Source organism: Gopherus flavomarginatus, chromosome 5 (genome assembly GCF_025201925.1).
Source record: "Gopherus flavomarginatus isolate rGopFla2 chromosome 5, rGopFla2.mat.asm, whole genome shotgun sequence".
In the NCBI taxonomy this organism is placed as follows: domain Eukaryota; kingdom Metazoa; phylum Chordata; order Testudines; family Testudinidae; genus Gopherus; species Gopherus flavomarginatus.
The window spans coordinates 17,787,244-17,812,003 of NC_066621.1; the positions used below are offsets into that span (position 1 = coordinate 17,787,244).

Consider the following 24,760-nt stretch of genomic DNA (forward strand, 5'->3'; position numbering starts at 1 on the left):
AGCAAAGTTTCTAAAGTCACAGAAACAAGAGATGGAAAAGATCTACTGGAATATCCAAACCATCTCTGTGTGAGTGCAGCAGAGAACTACCCAGCTCAAAGATCTGTGCTCAACTGTCCAGCTTTTTCGTTGAGGAGACATTTAAAAAAAAAAAAAACAGGTCTGATTCTGCTTTCACTTACACCAGGGTAAATCAAGCGCATGACCTATCTTCTGAGAGCTGAATATTTAATGTGACTTACCACTGTTATTATGACTGATGCTGCAATGAGTTAAGATTTGGGCTGGTTTATTGCCAGCTCCCCACATGTAAATAGATAAAGATGACACAGGGACTTTAACCACCAGAGAGACTGAAATGTTACAAATAAACAAAGAACATGGGAATACATACTGAAAAAACACACTGTGTGCAGAAGACACTTGCAGGAGATATTCCAGGATATGTTACTCCAGGCAGGTGTTAGGAACAGGGCCGGATTAACTCTCCTGTGGGCCCAGGGCTATTAGATTTTGTGGGGCCCCTGTATACAAGTCTTTTTGCTAATTTAAGACAAAATGATCACAATTATGGCATTGAGGCTATTAACGCTATACTACACTTGCCTTTTAATTAACATAAGGCCATTCTGTGGTTACATTTCAGTCTTAAAACATGTAGAATATAGTTAAGTTAATTCAAAATAGCCTACTTCTTACCTTAGAACAGCTGTTATATTAGTTTCTTTCTGGGAAGGAGTCTGCAGGAGGGGGGGTCCAGTCTGGGACAGAGTGACTTGGGTGCAGGAGAGGGTGAGGAGTATAGGCTCTGGAAGGGAGTTTGTTGCAGGAGGAGATTCTGATCTAGGGCAGGGGGTTGGGGTGCAGGAGAGTGTGTGAGATGCAGGCTTTGGCCAGGAGGCGCTTACCACAGGCAGCTCCCAGCCAGCAGCGTAGCCCCCAGAAGCAACCTGCTGCTGGTACATCTCTGCACACCCTTGCGGGAAATAGGACAGCATGTTTCCGTGTGCTGTCCGCACCCGTAAGCGCTGTCCGCACAGCTCCCATTAGCCAGGAACCGGCCAATGTGAGATGTGGGGATAGTGCTGGGAGAGGGGGCAGCAGGTGAGGCCTCCTCCACCCCCCCACATTCCCCAACAGGGGCTGCAGAGATGTGCCAGCAGCCGGCCACTTCCAGGAGCGGCTTGAGGCCATGGAATGGGGCCCTGGGCTGCAGCCCCTAAAGCTCCTGCATTAATCCAGCCCTGGATAGGAGAATGATTTGTAATTGCTGCTTGTACCGATTCATCTCCATTCTTCCCAGGCTCCAGTTCTTGGGATGTGTTTGGTCCAAGCACTTGAGTGCAGGACAGAGGGGGCAGCAGGCAGCCTTGTTCCACCTCAGCTCTTACTGAGCGGGTTTGGTGTTTTCCAGGATTCGAGGCACAAGAGTTTGACGCAGTGGTGAGCAGAGTGGAGGGGCAGAGGCTCATTGTTGAGTGTCGCTACAATTACTGGGATTACAGTGCAACACGGAAAACCTGGTGCCGGCTGAGAGATGAGAAATGCTTTCCATTAGTTAGCACCTCTTACACATCATATAGATACCATAACAAGGTTACCTTTGGAAGAGCCACGATAGAAGATCACACCGGCAATGCGATTGTAACCATCACCATGGAGAAGCTGCAGGTGCAGGACTCCGGCGTGTACTGGTGCGCGCGCTATTACCCGCCCAATACATTGTATCCACTGAGGACAATTAAACTGGATGTTTCCAAGGGTGAGTTAATTTCCTTTCAGGAGAACTGTCTTTTCTGCTGAATATAATCCCATGTCTTTCCCTGCTTTATCATCTCTCCCCTGCCTGTATCGATTCCTCCTGACTGCCCACAGAATCTGTCCCCCTCATCTCCTCTCTCCTGTCTCACACTGTGAACTGCTCTGAAACACCTCCGCAATTCAGCCAACAGACCATTCCTGCTTCCTGTTAGAATAGTCTTTTCCTGTTTTCCCTTCTAATAGCTTTCTGGGGTGGGTGGGGGCTGTCAATTTATATTGTTACGTTTATTTATGAAAGAAGCAGATTCTGAGGGGGACATTTTAAAGTGCTGAGTCCCAACAATCAGGGCCAGATTTCCAAGAGCTCAGGACCCAGAGTGCACCCCACACACTGAGCTCTTTGGAGAACCTGGCCTGGAAAGGATCAGTAACTTCCCTCATTCTGCGAGACTTTGGGATGATCAAGTGCAAAGAGAACAGTCCAAACAGTTGATTTGTGTGGCAAACAAGACCAAATACACTAGTTCACATTTACCCTTCCTGTTACTCAGCTGAAGCCAGTGACTGGTGCTACACCAGGGAAGAGTTTGGCTCATTGGGCATATGACACTCATAGGAAATGTACGTCATTGTACCTCTCAACCAGATCGTACTGACCAGTTTTTGTCTTTTCCAGAAGTCCAAGAATACGATGCTATTGAGGGGCAGAGTCTCTCTGTCCAGTGTCCATACAACACACAGGATTACAAAGAGGTGAAGAAAGCCTGGTGCAGAAGGAAAGGTCAGAATAGATGTGCTGTCTTGGTCAATACTGATCACGGATACTACGGATATCAAAACAGGGCTCAGAAAGGCAGAGCCAGGATACATGACGACACCCAGAGAGGGATTGTTACTGTCACCATGGAGAATCTGCAGGTAGACGATGCAGGGGTGTACTGGTGTGCACACTACAAGCCTCTTAGTTTTCACCTAATCTTTGAAGTTAAACTGGCTGTTACCAAGGGTGAGTATTTATTGGTAGGGAAAATGTGTGTGGGGGGGGTGCTGATTTCAGACCCACTTTCCCCTCTCTCTCCCTCCCTCCTCTCTCTGCCTCCTCCCAGATTATTCCAAAATTCCACCCACCCAAAACCCTTGTCTCCTCTTTCATAACTCACACTAGGCACTGATGTAGAACATCAGCTGAGACCAGGACTTCAGCCATGTGAATATTTCTGTTTTAATGACCTATTTAAATATTAATTTCTCATCTCCCCTTTGCTTGTGTTCAATTAGTTCTATCTAGGTTCTTCTATGATGCACAGACTCATAGTATTTAAGCACCAATTACTTATTTTTCTTAAATGAGTGAAATTAACCAAACAATTTATAAGAGCCCAGTGACTTTCTCTGGCCTGTTTTTGAAGATGGCAGTAGAGCCATACAGAACGGTGGGGATAGTCATGTCCAAGGGAAGCCGTCAGACATTAAGTCCATATCAGATTTAGAGCTGTGCAAAAATTTGAATTTTTGGTTAGCTAGAAACAATTTGACAAAATCCAACATGAATTCATTAACTATTTCAGTTGATCCAAACCTGCTTTTTTCAACAAATTGTTTCAGTCCAAAAATGTCATCCTGCTGTAATCATAATACATGTGATTGAATGCACAGTCTGTGAGCCCTGATACTTCATGGGAGACCTGCAGGGATGTGCAGTAATGGCCCTAGAAACTGTTGCTGTATCAATTTTTTGCATGTTTCTAAAGCTTTGTTTCTTCAATTTGTGTCCTCATTACTGTGGGGAGCTGTTCACAGGTGATGCTAATGGTCTGAGTCTCACATGCTGGTGGCTGGCTTTGTCTAGGATTGTTACATGCTTCTTGTTACATGCTTTGCAATACAGAGCAACCTCCCCATCATACCATTTGCTTCTCTCAGTAGCAACAGTGTGAACGCTGGTGTACAAGGCTCAGGTGGCCACCCAGCCTTTTAACCACTGTGTTTCTTAGCTTGCTCCAAGTAGGTCTGCATGACACAGTGCTCACAGCACTGCCAGTTTGCCTCCACCAGCCCTGCACCAGTGGTAGCTAGCACTGGCGGGAAATGTTATGGGATAAAGGCTGGTGTAGACAAGGTCTGAGGTGTTGAAACTGTGTTTGTATTTGCAGCTACAACTACAAGTGTCGTCCCAGTTACCTCAAGCAGAAGTCACACCAGCCTAATCCTTAGCACAGCTAGTGCTGGGGTCACCCCAGCAGACAGCAGGTAAGCCTCCACCCCTTCCTCTAAGACAGCCTCTGTGTTCACACACCTCCAAGGGGCTGTTAGCAGCTGATCCAACATGTTCATCTTTTCAGAGAGAAAGCAGCAGCCTTTCACAGTGGCACTGAGTGCAGCAGGCCTCCTTTAAAAGGTGCCAGATTAGTGCCTATTTCCCGCCTGCCATCCAGTGTTAAATGGCACATGATAAAATGGGCAGATGAAATCCAGGCCCCATCTCATTTGAGAATTTACCTGTCTTATCACCGTATTATCATTAACCCTTGCACCTGCTGCTCTCTGGAGCAAGAGAAATGACATTAAATTTGGATGCATTGAATTCAAACAGTTCCCTACATCAACCATTTTAAAAGCAGAGCTGCCCCTTCTCATTCCTGATGCCATCCAGTGGCCATTGTGCTCAGTGGAAGCTGGGAAGCCCTATTAAATATTTCCCCAGCGATATATCACCTTCTTCTATTTACTGGTTTATTCAGTTTAGGTTTGTTTTTCTTTTTGAAGTCTGTCATTTGTATTGTGGTGGCACCATGGACCAGCATATCATTGTACTAGGTGCTGTATAAAACAGAACACAGAAGACATTCCCTGCCCACAAATAGCTCAGAGTTGGGTTTCAGAGACTGGTTTGTTTTCACAGGGCCACAGAGAGAAGTTCAGGACCTTACTCCATGTGTCAAATGGCACAGACAGGGTTTAGCATTAAAGGAAGTAACATGATGAGAAAAAGTCACATAGGTGTGTGAGCTATCCCAGGCCCTGGTCTGACATCCCATTGGGTGTGCGCTAAGAGCTTTGGGAAGCATTGCACCTGCACTGTGTAGGTCTGTTGAACACGTACTGCCATTGCTTCCTCAGCCTCTCGAATGAGAGAAACTTCATCATCCTCGGCGTGGTCCTGGGAGTCCTCTTCATCCTGGCGCTTATAGGCTTGGTGATATTGTGTACCCAGAAATCCAAGCAGCTGAAGACAAGAGGTAAATGGAGAACTGACGGGGCCTACACAGCCCAGCTTTCACTACACTGGGTTCCCTATTTCTCATTTGCTCTAACTCGGAGTGAATTCAGCCCCACTGCCTGATTCCCAATGGGCAGCCCTGGACAAGGTGGAGGGCAGGCACAGCCAGGAAAGAAGCTGCCCATCGCCATCTTCTCCCCGTGTGCCCTTACACGACAGGGAGCATATTTAGAATTAAACCGTCTCCATGGCCCAGTCAGGGCTTGGCCTCTGTTTATGCTGTTTGTTTCCTTCTTTCCATCGCATTCAAGCTGACACTAGCCTAGGCATTTTCACTTTTGTTTGTAGCTGGTTTCTCTTGCTTGTGCCTCTGCACTAGCCCACGGCTGCACATTTGGGTTACAAACGCTGCATGGGAATGTTCACATGCAGGCAAATTATTTTGACACAAATTTTAAAAAAACTTCCTAAAAATGTCCTATTAATAATTTTAGCTTAAGAAAATCTAAATTTTGAGCCTGAAATACTTAAGTGTCCTTCAATCTTTGTAAAAGTGCTTTGAGATCCTTGAATAAAAATTTTGTACATGTGTGCAAAATGGTTTGGTTTTTAAAAGGGTACAATAGCATTTGTAGGCACAGAAAGCAACGAGTGATGTAGTCAAATCTCGTGTGTCAAGGTATAGGCTGACTGCCCCAAGGGTTCGGAAGGAGTTCTTTCCCCTAAATACACATTGTGAAATTGGACACGTGCATCATGGATTTTTTTTTTTAAATCTTCTAAAGCATCAGACTGCAATCACTGATGCAGAAAATACCAGATTAAAAATAATTTGCCACATGAGATCAGACCCACATCCCTAAAACTTCTCACACAATATTTCATAAACTCAGCCATGCTATAATTCCCAGGGTGGAATTGTAAACTGGGCACAACCTGCTCACTGGATTCAGTGTAGTTTGGTCCCCACTATTACAATCTTCGCTACCATTACTACGGCCAGTCCATTCTGTGGCTTTCACCTATGCCGTGATGATATAAGAAATGCTCAGGATTGAGGGGATCTTGTCTTGTCTTGTCTTTATTAAAAGGTGATGGACAAGCTGAAGCCATCTATGAAGAACCCAGGAACGACACAGTGGTAAGTGAAGCTACTGGAAACATAAAAGCAGTAGCGTGGAGGTTCCCAAACTGCAGTCTGTGGAGAGCTGGCTGGTCATGTGGTGCTTGCTTCTCCTTATTTTCAGTTGCTAAACTGCATTTAAAGAAAGTTGAAATACTTTCTTAATGTTACTTTTCCACACAGGCAGTCATAGGTGCCACAAGGATTTTATGTGATTGCAAGTGAAGGAGAGGGGTGGTTAGTTTAACTGTGAACAGGAAGGGTGTCAATGAGACAATTTCTGTACAAAAATGTGAGCTGCACTCTGGTAAAGTTTGGGAACCACCTGCAGTACAGTGTTAAATGCAGTACAGAGAGAAAGAACAGTCTTTTTACCATAATGGGGCATTTGCTGTAAAGTGGAAAGAAATGGCACCGTAAGGCAGAGCAGGCAGAGAGGATGTGAGTGAAATCGTGCGCTACTGTTTACTTTAATAATCACTTTAAATTTCCACTCTCCCTCCACACTGACAAGAGAGTTGTGTGAGGATGGAAATGCCATTTCATGAAGGATTATGAGATTTCAACATTTCACAATGGAACCCAAAAGATTTCAAAATTCTCTATGAATGCAAACATTTTTAAAAAAACATTTCTAGTCAACAGAAACATTTCATTCCATTGTCAACTTAAAATGTTATATTGAAAATACAAAATACAAAATTCCAGATGAAAAGTCTTTTCAAAAAGAAGATTTGAAACAGTTTGTTCTTAAAATGTCAAAATGGGCCATTTTGAGAGTTGGAATTTTTTCCCCCCTCAAAAAATAATGTAGGCAAAATAGACATGATTTCACAAAGCTATTTGATTTCAAAAGGAACAGCATTTTCCAATAGAAAATGCTTTCATTGAAGTGTTTTCAACCAGCACTAGCTGACAGTGCTACCTGTTTATAATGGACTTGGAGGCAAAACGTTAGGCTGGTGTCTATACAAAACAGGAACCCAAGCCCCATTTTGGTTCACAGTGGTGTGGACTGGAATAGAGCATGCTGGTTTGGAATAGATTGGATCAGACTACGCAAGAGTGGAATGGAATTAACTGAATAGAACAGACTGGAATGGACTGGATTGAATCAGTAATTATTTGTATGGTGCTTTGTGTTACGTGGTTTGCAGACAAAGGTGCACAGGACATCCCTGCTCTGAAGAGTGGGCAGAGAAAGTAGATTGAAAATTGGGTTGGCCTAGAATGAATTGAGATTGATTGAAAATGGAACAGAATGAAAGGCTGGATTGGATTTGACTAGAAAGAACACATAGGAATAGACTGAAATGAATCGGGCTTGAATAGAATGAGCTCAACCGCTAAACAGAGGCAAGAGGCTACAAAACTCAGATGTCCTATGATCCATTTGAGTCCTGCTGACTTGCCAGCAATTGGCTATGGCCCCGGAACTCTTTGCTTTCTTTTCACTTTAAAAAAGCCCAAGGTTAACTTTCTCCAGGGGCTTTAAAACGCTGGATGAGTGAGGGAACAGCAACAGGAAACACTGCTGGAAATACAGTGAGGCAGAGAGATTCTAGGAGCATTTGGGAGGCAACAAGGTTAGAAGCCAATGTTGAAAGGATGGGGTCACAGTAGGTATCTGGCAAGGAGAGTGAATATGGTTCACTCTCTTTCCAGCTTCTCCACAACAGAGAGTAACGTATTGTGTTGGTCTTTTTCTCCCAACCTAAGTAAATCTTGTGCTTTTGGTATCAGCTCTGCTCTCACTGAGAAGTGTTTTCCTTTTCTGTGCGCAGTCTCAGGGCTTCGGCAACATGTACGATCCCAGGGACAACAAACAGGAGATGCCACAAGACCTAAAATATGCCACCTTGACCTTTAAATCCAGACCTAGTCCCAGGGAATCTGTCTACGCCAATATCACGCCAAGTCGAGCTCTGGAGACACCCCACACCAGGGCTCCCACTGAGCCTGTGGAATATGCCAGCATTTCACTCAAACCATTAGTATCAGGTGCCAAATCGTGGTCTTGAGAACCCTGAATAGCCCAGCAGTGAAACAGAAGAGACTGAGCTGGGAGGGAAGCATATGTGCATGCTAGAGAAGAAGTCTTTGCTATGTTCATATTTAACATGTATATTTAAAGACCTGCCTCAGGTCAGAGGCTTGCAGAAAAATTTATCACTGGCAATTGGGTAAAATGCAGCTGCTTTTGGAGAAACAGCACAGGAAGATCAAGAGAACAAAGGAGACTCCTCAGGACTCAGGCTGGAGGAATATGGACAGGCACTGTCATCTCAAACCCACGCAAACGTTGTATGTGTAGGATTCTAACTCAGATGTTACAGGGTTCTGCTTCCCCTTGGGAGAGTGACAGAGAATGAGCGGGGGGTGGGGGGGAAGGGGAATAAATATACTGATGATGTGTGAACTGCATCTTGTTTTGCTGAATGTAACTCAATACATAGCTTGAGAGTATTTGCAAGGGAGCAACATGTAAGTATTAATCACCATCATCATGGTCTCTAACCTAGAATGACTATACTGTACGAACCAAGGCCACAGAACAGCCTCTCAGCTGCAAAAATGATATATAGCATGCATACACACACAGAGTGACCAGATGTCCTGATTTTATAGGTACAGTCCCGATATTCAAGGCTTTGTCTTATATAGGCACCTATTATCCCCCACCTCCTGTCCCGATTTTTCACACTTGCTGTCTAATCACTCTATAGACATGTTAGTGCAGAATAGGTCGTGCAAATGCCTAAGCAGCCCAAGTGCAGTAACCTGCGTGTGTGTGAGGGAGACAGGGACAACAGGATTTTGGAATAAATTAAATGTTGGTTATCTTTGTGAGGCATCAGAACAGGATCGTCTATTTAGAATGAAAAAATAGAGTGTACGGGCATGTGGGTGGGGCCTCAGAACTGCATGTGTGTTGGGTGCATGTGTCTCTTCCTTTATGGGAACAGGTTAAACAGGGCTGCCATGGCTAATGATAGTGATGAGTCTCGAAAGCTGGATCCTGTGGTGATCCCAGCTCTAGTGCTGAACCTGTGCTCAGTGTTTGCCCAAAGGCTCAGGACATACGTGCAGTCTTTATGGCCAGCTCACTGAAAACAGGTAGTCACCTGCCACATTCAACACATTTATAGATGCCTCTTCCACACTGTGTGTTGGCACAGGCCTCTGACTCACCATCCCACCCCTGAATGCCCTGAAGGAGTGGCCAGGCATTCTCCAGCTGGGAAAGCTCTTGGGTTACTCAGCACCTCTGGCTGCACTGCTGACCTTCCCGGGCTGGCTACTCAAACCAAGGCAACAGAGAAAAGAGACAGCATGTGGGAACCAGGAAAAGAATGTTTGAGTGAGGAAAAGAGATGGGACCGCACACATTCACCCAGAAGAAGGAAGGGCAAGGGAGAATAGGGGAGTTTTCCGAACAGAAGGGTCCCCCCCATAGCTCTAGCTGAGAGAACAGGCAGCTGAGCAGGTAAGAGGAAGTGCTAGATGAAGCAGCTAAATTGCAAGGAATACGACAGAGAAAATAGAGGAAGAAGGATGAGCACAGAGGGCAGATTTCAACACAGGCCCAAAATGAGAGAGGAAGTGGCAACAATCACTAAGGCTAAATAGTTAAGGACTCAAGTGCGCTGGGTGACTCAGAGGGTCATGCTGAGACTGCAAGAATTTTAATTTATAGATCAGTGGTGCAAATCTGAATCAGATGGGTAATGTCCAAGAGCAGAGAGCTGGGCAGTGAGTGATGTGAAATGAGTTTGCTGGGTCTTAGCCCACTTTGCAATGGACAGAAGTGTCCATTTCCCAAAAGGTTCTGGCACCGTATCTGGCTGTCCAAGACAGGTGACAGATTGAATGGGCCTCAACTACCCCTCACTCCAAAAGTAGGTTCCTGCTCTCTTGGGGTTGCCAAGGGGAAGCCTACACTACCAATCTTCTGAGGATACATAACTCACTCTACATGCATCCGACGAAGTGGGTATTCGCCCATGAAAGCTCATGCTTCAAAACTTCTGTTAGTCTATAAGGTGCCACAGGACTCCTTGCTGCTATAACTGACTTTGGTTTTCTGGCTAACAATCAGGCACTTTTCGCCAGCAATAAAGTAAATGAAAAAGAAAGCAGAGCCTGATTCTCCACCACTATGCCCCTTGTTCAGCCATTTTCACTAGTACAATGCAGGTGGAAAATGCTACTCAATCAAATAGCAACCCAAGATGTGATCCCTTTTCATGCATAAGGAAGAGTCAGAAATATAACTGAGACAGGAAGCTCTACAGGGCCTAGGGATGGGCAGGATCTTCAATTATCAGGAATGAAGGGAGTAAACTGACAGCAGGAATTCAGAACAAGTCAAACATTTTTTATGATGGAAAACAGCCTTTATTGGTCAACAACAAGCCTGTTTGTGAAAAAGCATCCAGTTTTGTTGAAGATGTTCATGTTTTCATGGAAAAACTGGGGGAGTGGCAGGGGGGAACAACAATTTTGGTTGTTGTTTTAGCAGAGAAATTTTATATAGTGTGACAGACCCAGGCCAGTAGGGTACAGAAGTCTGGTAGAGGGCAAATGTACTGGTCACTGGATTAGTAGTTTTCTGTTCCCTGAGTGACCAGAGCAGGGGCTGCATGAGAGTAATCAGGAACCTGCTAGAACCAATACAGGCAGACAAGCTGATTAGAACACCTGCAACCAATCAAAGCAGACTAATCAGGGCACCTGGGTTTAAAAAGGAGCTCCCTCCAGTCAGGCGAGGAGGAGCTAGAGGAGAGGAAGTGGGTGTGAGGAGCTGGGAGCAAGAGACACAAGGAGCTGAGAGTGAGAGGCTGTGCTGCTGGAGGACTAAGGAGTACAAGTGTTATCAGGCACCAGGAGGAAGGTCCTGTGGTGAGGATAAAGAAGGTGTTTGGAGAAGGCCATGGGGAAGTAGCCCAGGGAGTTGTAGCTGTCATGCAGCTGTTACAAGAGGCACTATAGATAGCTGCAATCCACAGGGCCCTGGGCTGGAACCCAGAGTAGAGGGCGGGCCCGGGTTCCCCCCAAACCTCCCAACTCCTGATCAGACACAAGAGGAGCTGATCCAGACTGTGGGGAAGATCACTGAGGTGAGCAAATCTGCCAATAAGCGCAGGACCCACCAAGATAGAGGAGGAACTTTGTCACAATAGATATATATAAATTTCCTGACCCACTACAGTTGTAAATCACATTGTGCCCAGGAAGAACAAGTTTCAGGGAATTACAAAAGAAAGTACAAAAATATTTGCTAAAAAAACTAAACTAGACAATAATGGAAGACTTTGAACTAGAACTGACTATGGGGGGTACTTGCAGGGAAGTAGATGTTTCTGACCAACATGAAGCTAAACTCCTACCTGTTGTACTGAAAATGGAGCTCTACATAGAAGGAATGAATCCTATAACGTACTTGTGGTCATGGTAGAGGACTGTTTCTTTATATCCTATCTAGAAGAGAGAGGGAGAAAGAGAAAGGCTTGTGCATAGAGGATATATCTGCAGTCCTACCGCCTCTGGGTGTGATGCTGTCACCCAGAGGTGACACCCCATAATGCTTTATAGAAATATGCTTATGAGGGTAAACATGACATAACTGGAATATGTTTTATGCTAGATATGCCATGTAACATATCTTTGCAAAGGTTATGATCTACTGAATATATTCATTGTATTGGTATACATGTATCATTTTTATATCTTAAGTTATGAGCGTTGGCTCTATGCTTGTATTTAAAGTGTTTGCTGTAGGAAGCACATAAGGCAGATTTGTAAACATAGTGTGAAGAGGTTATTCAAGTAATTGAGAGTACTTAACTAGCAATGGACTTTGGGAGATGCCAGTCCACATCTGAGTTTTCCTGGGAATGTTCAAACTAATGTGAACAATGGCATTGACTTGCAAAAAGCTGAATCATTCATAGACGTGTGACTTGCCCAGGTGACTACAGATTCCATCTTGTTGTGGTGACTTGGCAGAGGAGAACAGAGAGATTTCCACCCACAAAAGAGAGAATATAAAAGGCCTTGGAAACCCCTCCATTCTGTCTTCAGATGGCTCAGAAGATAGCCTCTCCACCCCAAAGAGATGCCTGAAAGAAACTGGAACAAAGGACAGTAACTATGGGGGTGTGAGTGATTGCTGGACCCAGACTAGGAAGGAATCTAGTCTGTAAAAGAAGCTTTTTGTAACATCTCTGAGGGTGAGATTTACCTGTGTTTATTTTCTTACTGTATTAGGCCTAGACTTATGTGTTTTTGTTTTATTTTGCTTGGTAAATCACTTCATTCTGTCTGTTATTACTTGGAACCACTTAAATCCTACTTTTTATATTTAATAAAATCACTTCTTGCTTATTAATTAATCCACAGCAAGTATTAATACCTGGTAGAGCAAACAGCTGTGCACATCTCTCTATAAGTGTTATAGAGGGCAAACAATTTATGAGTTTACCTGGTATAAGCTTTATACAGAGTAAAACGGATTTACTTGGGGTTTGGATCCCATTGGGAACTGGTTATCTGGGTGCCAGATACAGGAGCACTTCTTAAGCTGTTCTCAGTTAATTCTGCAGCTTGTGGGGGACATGGTTCAGATCTGGGTCTGTGTTTGTAGCAGGCTAGTGTGTCTGGCTCAACAAGACAGGGTACTGAAGTCCCAAACTGGCAGGGAAAATGGGCTCAGAGGTAGTCTCAGAACATCAGGTGACAGTCCCAAGGAGGTTTCTGTGACTCAGCCCATCACAGCTCCTATAAGCTAAATAGCCTGGGACTGAATCAGTACTTGGAGGAAAACCTCCAGCTAAAAGCAATGGAGGAGCTCAGATACCATGGTGATGGGCATCATGTGACTATCTAGCTTATTAGATTAGTTAACTCCATAGTTGGCTCTCTTCCAAGTCAGTACTGAACCAATGCCCCAGCATGCTGCTGATGGGCCCTGTACCTGCTGGAGGTGCTGTCATTCAGATGAAATAAAAAACTGAGCTCCTGGTCTGCTGACTTCATTAAAAATTCCACAGCACTTTTTGCAAGAGTACAGAGTAAATATGTTAGCCCTTGTGTCCTGTGAAAATTACATTGTGCTGGTCTGAAACAACCAGCAGTTTAAACTGTTACAATATTCCTCACTTCCTGTTCTAAACAGTCACATCAAGTTACTGGACTGCCTTACGTGATAAGCTTTTCTGTAGTTTCTTTCCAGTTGTGTCACTAAAGGACGAGCAAAGAGTCTGAATACAATCTTAGGGTTCTCTGTGGAGATCTCCAAGGCTGTATCTCAGCCCCTCTATTCCACCTTTCAAGATGTCTGGGTGATCTGCCTGGCAAAGCCCACTCTGAGATAGTCAAGACATGATCTCCATCCATACACGGGAAGTTCACATCATGCAAAAGCTTGTCTAGAAAGCCTATTGAGAATGAAAAACATCATCCCTTGGTCTCAGAACGCCTCTGCATCGCATGGTTTCCTCATCACATGATAACTCTTCTCAGGCTGTCTAGACCAAAGTCTGGCTCCCACTGGGCATTGCTGCTGCCCCAGTTTTCGGCCAGTCAGAGAAGCATCTGTCCCTGGTACATTGCTCAATCCGCAGGAGGGAAAGGAAGCCAAGTTCCTGTTCTCATTCCTTCCTGCAGAACAAGGAGAAAAAAGCTTCTCTTGGGCAAGAATCCTTTTTATTTTTGTTCGGACTTCCCGCTGCGCTGCTGGATAGGGGGAAGAAGAGACATGGAAAAGCTCATGCATCTGATCTTATTGGTCTCCTTATCAGGTAAGAAAGCATCCAACTCCTTTTGTGTCAGGTTGAGGGGTAGGCGAAGGTTTGGAGCAATAACTAGCATTGTCCAACATCTAGCATGAGTCATAGCACGGACCATGAGGCAAACGCTGCACAGGACGCAAGGCTCAGCTGCTTGTTCTGGAGTCAGAGAAGATGATTCCATTGTGAACGTTCTTAAATGGACCCACACCCACAATTATCAGTGGGAGTGCCAATAAAAGTCAAAGCAGGTAGCTATCTTTTAAGGTCAAGATTAACTGCAACAGGCTTTGAGGGAGCTCAAAACTTTGCAGGAGGTGTTCTGCGCCCAGCAGGATCCAGCTCAAGATTATTATCCTCAGCACTGAACTGAAAAGAGGTAGATTCTCTGGGCCTGGGTCTCTGCTGTCTTGTGCCCTGTGCAATAATTGCACCTGTGCAAAGGGACCATCATATGCAAGTATAGTGATTTGGTACCATGATCCACCCACTTCGCGTTTGCTGTGCAAATGACAATGTAAGGTGCAAAGCAATGGAGAATAAGCCCACCTCCCTCCCGACCCATGCGAGTTCTAGAACATGTCTGGCAAAGAAGCCACAAATAGTATTGAAGCAGCAGATGGAGTCAAATGAAGCCATGGTAACATGCTTAGCGAGTGAACACGTGAACCACAGAGAATATACAAAGCAGGAGGAGGAGGGAATGCATCCCATGACTGGTGCCCCAACCTCTATTTGTTAGAGGGTGTTGATGGATGGCAGGAGAGAGATCACTTGATCATTACCTGTTAGGTTCACTCCCTCTGGGGCACCTGGCATTGGCCACTGTCTGTAGACAGGATACTGGGCTGGATGGACCTTTGGTCTGACCCAGTATGGCCATTCTTATGCAGAAGGAGCCGGTAGTTTGGGGTGGGGGATGAGAAGGGCTCCTCTAAACATAAGTCACTACACTACATGCTCTTCACCAGCTGCATTCATGGTTTCATTCCCTTCCAGGGTTTGTGTTCTTTACTCTTGATTTTTTTCAAAGGACGCTGGAGATGCTACCACTCAGCTGCTTCCAGGGTGGTGGGCTGAGGTCTGTCAGAGAACCTGTGAGTCAGAGCAGGAAACACCTTGGAAGAAATAACAAGCGCCTTTAACTGCACTCTCAGCAACTGAGACTGCAAAATCCAGTTTGTGTGACTATTTTACATGCAAACTACAGCAGCTAAAGGTCCTAGTGGAGCAAATAAGGCTTAACAGAGCAGATAACTCATTGGCACTCGGAGGACCAACCCCTAAATGTGGGAACTCAGGTTCTTTCTCTCCGGAGATTCCTGGTGAGAGGAGTTTGGGGGCAGGAGGAGGGAGAGCGAGGCTTGAGGATATCGAGCTGACCACTGGAGATCATTTGATACATCTAGGTAAAATGGAAAAAATATTGGGAAAAAAAAATCTATCTAGGTGCTTATCTGGCCTCCGTCACAACTGAGCATCTCACAACACCTCCGGGAGGCAGGGAAGCATTAGCCCCATTGTATAGATAGGCAATTAAGGCACAGAAATGTTAAATGTCTTGCCAATGCTCACAAGGGGACAGTTTGTAGCAATTCTGGGAATAAAACCAGGGCCTATCTGAGTCCCACTCCACTGCCTTAATGTCAAGACCATCCTTCCTCCAGTCCCATGCCCATCCTGTCAGTTTCTTTCCTTCTTTTTCTACGGAGCCTGACAAACAAAAATTCCAGCTCTCCCATGGGAGGAACCTGGACTGGACTTCTCTTCCTGGAACACCCTGGAATAACCCAGGACCACATCACTTTGAGAAGGATGCCTGAAACACGGTTCTTCCGCCTCACTCTCCTATGATATCCACCCATTCAAAACCTCTCTGCCTGGGAGATGGACAGAGAGAAGCTGAGCCCCTATCCATTATGACAGTCATCTATCTAGTGGCATTTATGTCATGCTCACCATTATTCTATGGGGACTTCATGTGGGAAATAAGACACAGGAGTAGATGAACATCTGTAAGGAACAGCTTTCCCTCTCCACCCGGTTCTCAACCTCCTCTTCTCTAGTCTTGGCACATGCAGTCCTACCATCTGTCTGTCCCACCCTGTTTGTCTCTTGGCTTATGCTTAGATTGCCAGCTCTTTGGGAAGGAACCATTTTTTGTTGTGTTTGTACAGCCCTTAGCACCATGGGGCTCTGGTCCATCATGGGGGCTTGTAGGTTTTTTTTGCAATATACATCATAGTAGATGCATGTTTTACAAGCACCAGCTCTATTTCCATTACACATGGGCCACAGCTGCAAAATCTGGATGAGTGGCCAGACTTTCCAAAATGATAGGGTGTTTGCAACCAACATTCTGGCTTGGGCTCATCTATGTCATCCTCAGTAATAAAGAACGAGGGAGGAGGAACACAGATAATATGCAATCTGTCAGCAGAATTGTTTTGAAAGATAAAGGCTCAGAGTTTTGCGTGGGACGTTACCAACCCTAAACTGGCAGTCTCTGACCAAGAATGAAATGGCAGGGACTGCTTCGGGTCAGAACAGAGGTGCACCGGGGTGGGGGTGGAACCCCAAGCCTACAACAGCAGGGGGTTGCCGGTCAGGACTGAGGTGCATTGGCAAAGCAGTATATGCGATGCTTGCAAAACACCTGTCTTTACGCCTATTTTTTTTTTAGCTTAACATTTACTCAGAATATTTACAAATAAGAGAAGATGGTGCATCTTCCCAAACATTGTGGCAGTCTTAATCATCTCAGTACAGGCGGCTCTGCGAAGCCCTTGTAATATCCATTCCCAATGTATTTCCGTCTTCAGTTCTACTTAGAATTCTTCTGCAGCAGTTGCTAGTGACTGAAAAGCCTCCACCTAAAACACAGACTCCCCAAAATAACACACAACTTCCTTCTAAAAGTATAAATATCTCAAAAAATGTGGTCCCTTTGCATCTGCAGCTTGAAGAGAAACAGAAATTAGAAGGAACTCAAGAGAAACAGGAAAATAATCAAAGATCAGCTGCTCATAGGGCAGGGCTAGAATTAGCAGTACCCCAGGAAACAAAGCAAAAAGAGATTTCTCAAAACCACGAGTGTTAAAAGGTCAGTAACAGAACTAAGAATTAACCCTCCAGCCACACAACTGGAGACTGGCTTGTGCCTGTGGATCTGATTCCTTTATACCAAGAACTCGTTGCACCACTCTGGCAGTGTAAAGGAGCCCTACAGTGGTTGTGAATTCCATTTGCATACCACCAGAGCAGGGCGAGGGGCCATTGGCGTAACTGCCAAGCAGACTCTGTAGGTTTAATCTTCCTCAGTGTCCAAGGAAAGACCCAGGTTCAATTTCTGGAAGTTTCTTGCTCCCTGGCCCAGCAATGTGATCAGCCCCTGGAGGATGAAAGTGCCTCACGTCATTGAGGTCATCCTGGAATATCTGTGGTCACTTCTGGCCTTGAACCCTATCACTATGGAGCAAGTATCTGACCAGGCAAGGTGAGGTGTTGATGAGCTCTGATTGGAGTCCAAGCAAGGCCATGTAATGTTCAACATCATGCAAGGAAGAAAGTGTGGAAGGGGAAGGTTTTTGTGGCATTTCAGGAGACAAATTCTTCCTCTGAGGAGATAAGAGCTCCTCTCTTCTCTCTCCCACAGGAAAACCCAGCTGACTGACGCATCAGTGGGGGTCAATAGGTAAAGACTAGAGAAGGCCTGAACCAAAATCCTGAATCTGAACATGCCCAAACTTTGGGGACTGAGGAAGGAGAGTGAGCAGAGGACAGTGATAAATGATTGGATGATGCCCTGTCATCTACAACAGTGGTTCTCAACCAGGGGTGGGTGTACCCCGGGGGTATGCAGAGGTCCTGCAGGAGATACACCAACTTATCTAGATATTTGCCTAGTTTTACTACAGGCACTAGCAAAGTCAGTACAAACTAGCATATCATACAAACAATGACTTGTTTATACTGCTCTATGTACGATACACTGAAATGTAAGTACCACATTTGTATTCCAATTGATTTATTTTATAATTATATGGAAAAAATGAGAAAGTCAGCAATTTTTCAGTTCTAGTGTCTTGTGACACTTCTGTATTTTTATGTCTGATTTTGTAAGCAAGTAGTTTTTGACTGAGGTGAAACTTGGGCTAGGCAAGACAAATCAGACTCCTGAAAGGGGTATGGTAGTCTGGAAAGGCTGAGAGCCATCCATCTACACCACATTGCTACCTCCTACAGAGATGGGGAATTACAGGTCCAAGTTGTCCTAGTGAGGACAAGAGAAGTGTGTGCGTCAGAGAGAAGATGATTGAGACTGAAGTTAGGTTATCTTTTCTCTCTCCCAGAGCTGTGTGTGGCAGAGAACACCACAGTGGTGTATGGAATGGAAGGAGAGACCATCACCATCAGCTGCGCCTACAGTCCCAAGGAGAACAAGTGGAGAGAGAAGAGCTGGTGCAAACACGTCAATAAGACTGAGTGCCAGCGCGTGGTCAGTGCCCGCCGCTTCTGGCTCCAGTTCCTGAAGAAGTGGAATGGCAACACTTCCATTGCTGACAACATCCACACTGGGGTCCTTACGGTCACCCTGGAGAGACTCCAGAAACAGGACGCAGGGTTGTACCAGTGCAAGACTGACTTCTTAGGAGAAGCAAGGACCTTAAAGAAGGTGAAAGTGGAGGTGCTGGGAGGTAGGTCCCCAGGCTGTGGTTTCAATACAACAAGATTTCATGCATTTTAATATTTTGCATTACAGTAGTATCTACAAACCCCAGCTGAGATCAGGGCCACACTATGCTAAGTGCTGTATATTCACAAGAGGAAGAGACACTCCCTGCTCCCAGAGTTTATAATCTAAGCAGACCAAGGAAGTGCTGCTATCCTCATTTCATAGATAAGTAACTGAGGCACAGAGAGATTAGGTGCCTTGTCCAAGGTTATCCAGGAAGAGTCTGTGGGCAGATCTAGGAACTCAACCCAGATCTCCTCGTTCCCAGTCCAGTGCTTTTATTACAAGACCATAGTTCGTCCTCTGTAGTCTTTGTGCTAATGCAGGAGGGGTGAGCTGAGAGGCAGAGCAAAGCCTATCAGCCTGCAGCCATCCTCCTCTGCAACAGTAGGCCAAGGACACAGATGACTAACCACAATGTTTCTTTGCTAGTGAAATCTAGCAAACAGCTGCTATTCCCCCTAGCAGGGAAGACACAAGCACAAAGGGAAGGGGTTGCAGACTCTTTGGAGGACAGGGTTAGAATTCAAAACAACCTTGATCAATTGAAGCATTGGTCTGAAATCGACAAGGGAAATTCAAGAAAGACAAGCACAAAGTACTTCACCTAGGGAGGAAAAATCAAATGCACCGTGGGGAACTGTCCAGGTGGTAGCACTGCTGAAAAGGATCTGGGGTTTTAGTGCATCTCCTGTTGAATATGAGTCAACCGTGTGATGAAGTGGGGAAGAAGGCTAAGACCATCCTGGGATGTACCATCAGAAGGATTTTACATGAGACATGGGAGGTAATTGTCTTGCTCTACTTGACACTGGTGAAGCCCCGGCTGGAGTATTGTGTCCTATTCTGGGTGCCGCACTTTAGGAAAGATGGGGACAAACTGGAGAGAGTCCAGAGGAGTGCGACAAAGATGATCAAAGGTTTAGAAAACCTGATCTATGAGGAAAGGTTAAAAAACCTAGGCATGTTTAGTCTTGAGAAACAAAGTCTGAAAGAGGACCTCATAACAGTCTTCAAATACATTAAGTGCTATTGTGAAGAGGACAGTGATAAATTGTTCTCCATGACCACTGAAGGTAGGACAAGAAGTAATGGGCTTAATCTACAACAAGGGAGACCTAGGTTAGATATTGGGAAAAACTTTCTAAAGATAAGGGTTTTTAAGCTCTGGAACAGGCTTCCAAGGAAGGTTTTTAAGAAAAGGTTGAATAAACACCTGTCATGGATGATCTAAGATTACTTGGTCGTGCCTCTGTGCAGGGGACTGGACTTGATGACTTCTCAAGGTCCCTCCCTCCAACCCTGCATTCCTATGATTCTGTGAAACCAATATTATTGCCCCATGTGTTTGATATGCACCCAGACTACGTAAATTTGTATACCAAGTGTACGCAGCCTTGAGACTCCTGGCACATTGCTGATGTGGCCCTTAACGCAGTGAAGTTTGGGCATCCTTGGATCCATGCAGTTAGCAATGGCAGGTTAGTCTCTAGTGAGTAAGCTGCAAAGTTCCATGTTACCAGGAATCAAGCTCTTCAGATACAGTCATAAATGTGGTGGTGACCTCATGTGTTTCCTGCATCTTCTCCTTTCACTCAATGGCCCAGAGGAATAGTCCCTGTACAGGAAGAGCAGACGGGTTTTACTCATGGCCTTTGTAGGCTAACAAGCATTCGCTATTCAGATTACAAGTGTCTATAAAATCCAAATGCCATGCTCGTCTTGAGAACACAGCCCGGAGTATCCAAGCCCAGGTAGCAGAGATGCCATGGTTTCCTAATTACTAGCAGGATACTCTTGTCATGTCACTGTCTAATGGGCCTGCAAGCCTGGAGGTTCTGGCCCAGATTCTTCTCTTATTTACTCCTGCTTTGCAGCAGTGGAACCCACTGCAGTCATTACATGAGAGAGGTCCCAAACTTCACCTCTCAGCATTCACGAGGAGCCAGAGCAAAGGTGATGACCTCTGGTTATGAATAAAGATAATGTTTTCACCCCTCTAGCCATGAGGCCGAGAAGTTACATGGGAAGTTAAACTGTTCTGTTTCCATCAGCAGGTGTAATGGAGACTCAGGCACCAGACGAGCCCAAGGCTCTGCACAGCATCTCCAGGTAATCCTGCAGGCTCATTCTTGCACTGAGATCTCTGTAAGGAACACATCCCTGGGCTTAGTTTACCCAGCAACTGCACCAGCTTTAAAGCAGCGATGGGACCTAGGGTATATCGCCTGCTGGGTGTGACTCCTCTGCAGTGGCTGGGGGAAGCCAGACCCATTGCCCAGTAGGACAGGGTTACCCTGGATGAGCAGTCAGCTATTTGGAAAGAGTGCAGCAGGCAGGGAGAGACAGTCTGAACCAATGAGATATGGCCAAGCAGTAAGCTGGCTGGCTACAGCAGAGGAGTGGGCTAGCTGGATGACACTGCTGTTTGAGATGTAAGCACCTCCTTGTTTTGTTCTGTGTTTGCACAGCCCCTAATGCACTGGGGTCCTGGTCTGTGAGTGAGTCTGCTAGGTGCTTCCATGCTACACATTATAATAATGCGATAGGAGAGCCTAGCAGATGTGAGGGAAGTTTGGCAGCAGCATCCTAGAGAAGTGAACAACTGATGCATGAAGGATGGGCTCTGCTCACTGACTGCCTGAACCCACCATGGCAGAAGGATCAGTCTACTCCACCTCAGTACCAGCTTTAAATACAAAAATCGGGGCTGGTGTAGCGAATTCACACATGGAAATTAACTTAACCCATCATTACACCAACTATACAGACGAAAAATACAATACAGATCCCTGTGGGGTAATTCTATCCCCCCTGGGGGAGCGTCCAAGCGTATTCATTGCTCTCAAGAGCAGTCTCCCAGCTAGGAGAGCTGAGATTGTTCTGACACAGAAATTGCCAGGCATCATTACAGAGCCCACACTTCCTATAGAATCCTAGAGAGGCTGGTACAAATCAAACAGAAAGAATGAATTCCAACAGCTGACTGTCTAATTCTCTTTGGTATATTTCACTGGGGGGTCCTGGGCTCTGAAACCCAGATGGGGATTAGCATTTGACACCCCTTTGTGGCCGGGTTTGAAGATCTTTTTCCTTCCTCTCAAGCAGAGGTTCGCAGTTTGAGGGAGGATGGAAAGGGGGAACATAAACAAATGCCAGAGAGACATGAGCACTATGCCTTTTGCACCTAGCTAAATGGGGGAGGGGTAGCAGAACAGTGGGAAAGGGCTAGATGAGAGGAGGGTAATGACCCGGTATTGGAAAAGGAGGCATGTATGGAAAAGGTTGAAAACCACTGCTCCAGAGGAGGAATTGGATTCATTTCCATCAGCTGCCCTTGCCTTCCCGGTCACCGTTCTGCCTTCCAGATGGCTAATTCCTGGAATTCATGGTTTCTCTCTTGACCCGTGCTGACGCCCTGGTGTCACTTGGTGTGGAATTTTCAAAGGCATGAACGGCAGCCAGGCACCCAACTCCCATGGGAGTGACGTTCCTAACTGCCATCTGTGCCTTTGCTTATCTCCCCCAACAGTCAGAGTGGTGAACAACTTCTCGAGTCCAATCAGACTCTGAGACCCTGCTCTTGCTTCCAGTGGAGTCAACAGCAAACCTCCCATTGACTTCCGAGAGCAGGCTAAGAGCTGCAATTCTGCCAGGTGCCGAATATCCTGTGTGCAGCAAGGTGAAGCTGCTCGGCATCTTGCAGGGTTGGGCCCTATGAGATAAAATTCTACCGCTAGGAGGACTGTGCAGAGAGCGGATGACAAAATGCGGCCCCTAAGTCCGTTCAGACGTCAAATGCTTGGCCTCCATTGATCACTCCCCTCTTTTTAAAGGCTACTACAACTACGAACTATTTGGAAGCTGTTAAACTTCTGTGATTTTATATTCTATTAAATACGGTGCTATATTTATTATGATTTCACACTGGATTAAAGGTTCAGCTCTTTACTAATGTGATTGTATTGCAACCCTGCTTTTGGATGAGAGGCCAAACCAAGGTCCTGAACATCTGTGGCCAACACAAGACTAAAGGATATGCTGTGGCACCCTGTCCCACCTCCAATATGGGGTTCATGCTGCCTTGCTGCATGAAATTCTTCATCTCTTCCTGATCCAAAATTATTCTTTGGAGTTGTTGCGTGTCTGATAAACAGCTGCTGCATTCCTGCCCAGAGCTGGCTGCACTTCAGCAGTTCCTGTATGTCATTGTTTATCCATTAATGAGATTCTTTAGATTAAAACTATAGTTTAGAACAAGTGTAATCTTTGCAGCCTCCCATGTGTCCCAGCATGCGTGGGCAGGAAGAACGAGAACCTTCGATAGACAGTGATTGTCTTTGGCTTTCTCTGTTACCAAAATATCATTAAAAGGTGGAAAACTTCCTTTCCTAGTTAAAGCTAAACTGTTGTATGTGTGGTTTCCCATAACAGCCTTCCTGAGGCCCATTTCAATGCATTCGTCTGCATCATTACGTTACTCCTGGTTGCTAAATTCCTGACAGCCGTACTGATCTTTACCATCACCAGCCGTCAGAGGAGCGGAGCCATGAGGGAAGGGAGCCACAACCTGAATTAACACCAGCGCCTTCCACTCTCAGGTGATCTCATGAACTTTCACATGACAGAATTAACCGGAACTGGGAGACACTCCACTATGCTGGGCTACAGATCTAGGGAATCAAGAGGGAAAAGAGCCCTGGGGGATTGCAATAAGGTTCCAGGGCAAACTTTGCTGCTTGCTAAGGGAGAGGATAAATGCTGAAGCTGAATGAATGTGTAATGAGCCTGCCATCCGTATGGGAGGTTGTCAGCAACTGTCTCCATTTCTTATCTCTCATCTACTTTCTATTCAGTGTTCCTCTTTCATTTCCAGTACAAGAGAACTGGAAGGATGATGCAGGTAACGCTTGGACAGGATGGGAGGAGGAAGAAGAGGATGGGCGGAAAAATAAAGAACTCCAAGAATCTGTCCAGCCAAACTCCCAGCTCCCCCAGGAAAAACACACATACATGTAGCAATGCTGCACGGACGTGGACAGGATGAGAAAGTCTGCTTGGTTTTCCCCATACCCACATGTCAGATAACCTTTGTTTGCTATGCCAGGCTTTGCCTGCAAGGCTAATGGAAAATGCTTCCCTGCAAAAGAAACCAAAGATGCAGCATTTGGCAGTGCTTTCACCTAGTGCACGAGTGGGACTTTCACTGGCATATCTTAGCAGCCACAGTGTGTCTCGGGTTCAATCTACAGAGGGTGCAATGGGCTATGTGAATTACTCATCCAGGTGATGCTAAATAAAGGGCATTGTCGTGTCTCAGCTCTCCATGTGTCTTGTCCTGATTCACTGAGACTTAGTGTTGTAATGAAAAACTAGCAGTTTTACTAAATGTGTCCAGCCTGGCTGGATGTTTCCAGAAAACCAGTTGGATGCTCCCCATGTGTCCAGAGAGATACCTTACCCAGGGGTGGACCAAAATGGGGCAGTAGTGCAATGGATCAGGTAATCTTGGGCCATCTCACTCAAACACTCCCACTACATAAAACAAGTCCAGGAATCCATTGCAGGGCTGAGTTAGCATTTAACAACAGAGAGTGGGAGCAGAGGGATGGGTTAAAACTGTGCTTTATCAGTTATATTCTGCAGCTAGTAACTTGTGACAGCTGAGGATACCTCTCTGTGTTTCCCCACAAAGCACAGAGGTGGTCAGTGCTCTAAGGTTCACACTGGGTCTGAACATAAAAGGAATACTGCTACCCGGTGTCAGTGGTACCACCCTAAGAGTTAAAAGAGAATTTTCTCTCTCACCCTATGTATATGCTGCAGTCAGAGATGAGATGTGTAGTTTGTGCAAACATACCCGTACTCACTTTAATCTCATTAACACGCTAAAACATGTGGAAACATGGGCTACAGGGCGGGCTGAAGAAACCTGCCCAGAGACCCTGGGTATATACTTGTATTGTTAACCTGCACCGAGGTCTATGCTACTGTGTCTTCACTGCTGTTTTTAGCCACATTAGCTTGATTAAAGCTAATACATTTGCCTACCTAAGCTGCAATCACACCTACAACTGCCGTTTAGACATACCCGGAGACTGAGACCTTTCCCATGGCAATAGAAAGCCTGG

The 24,760-nt window shown here is 45.6% G+C and overlaps 2 protein-coding genes across 3 annotated transcripts in view; both read left to right on the top strand.

Annotated features, from left to right (window-relative positions):
• LOC127051458 (uncharacterized) overlaps nucleotides 1-12,499 on the top strand; it is a gene marked incomplete at its 5' end in the record, with an annotated part of 41,089 nt that extends 28,590 nt beyond the window's left edge. The window contains 6 exons of the mRNA XM_050953788.1: nucleotides 1,415-1,762; nucleotides 2,438-2,767; nucleotides 3,915-4,011; nucleotides 4,882-5,000; nucleotides 6,073-6,122; nucleotides 7,889-12,499. Coding sequence (XP_050809745.1) covers nucleotides 1,415-1,762; nucleotides 2,438-2,767; nucleotides 3,915-4,011; nucleotides 4,882-5,000; nucleotides 6,073-6,122; nucleotides 7,889-8,125 — 1,181 coding nt within the window. The remainder of the gene's footprint in view (nucleotides 1-1,414; nucleotides 1,763-2,437; nucleotides 2,768-3,914; nucleotides 4,012-4,881; nucleotides 5,001-6,072; nucleotides 6,123-7,888) is intronic.
• A 799-nt stretch (nucleotides 12,500-13,298) lies between these two features.
• Nucleotides 13,299-23,943, top strand: LOC127051151 (triggering receptor expressed on myeloid cells 2-like). Of its 2 annotated transcripts, none has more exons than XM_050953095.1 (5): nucleotides 13,299-13,906; nucleotides 18,247-18,591; nucleotides 20,687-20,741; nucleotides 23,064-23,230; nucleotides 23,506-23,943. In XM_050953095.1, the coding sequence occupies exons 1-4, from the start codon at nucleotides 13,612-13,614 to the stop codon at nucleotides 23,206-23,208; spliced, it is 840 nt and encodes a 279-aa protein (XP_050809052.1). In that variant the 5' UTR covers nucleotides 13,299-13,611; the 3' UTR covers nucleotides 23,209-23,230; nucleotides 23,506-23,943. The 2 variants fall into 2 exon arrangements, with proteins under 2 accessions (XP_050809052.1, XP_050809051.1); XM_050953094.1 differs by having other exon boundaries at nucleotides 13,302-13,906; nucleotides 20,684-20,741.
• Nucleotides 23,944-24,760: the final 817 nt, after the last annotated feature.

What these genes read in the sequence shown, in the direction of transcription:
- LOC127051151 (XM_050953094.1), top strand. Translation starts at nt 13,612, where the DNA reads ATGATAACTCTTCTCAGGCTGTCTAGACCAAAGTCTGGCTCCCACTGG. An exon ending in CTTATTGGTCTCCTTATCAG is followed by an intron (nt 13,907 to 18,246) that starts GTAAGAAAGCAT and finishes TCTCTCTCCCAG; the next exon opens with AGCTGTGTGTGGCAGAGAAC. An exon ending in GCTCTGCACAGCATCTCCAG is followed by an intron (nt 20,742 to 23,063) that starts GTAATCCTGCAG and finishes TTCCCATAACAG; the next exon opens with CCTTCCTGAGGCCCATTTCA.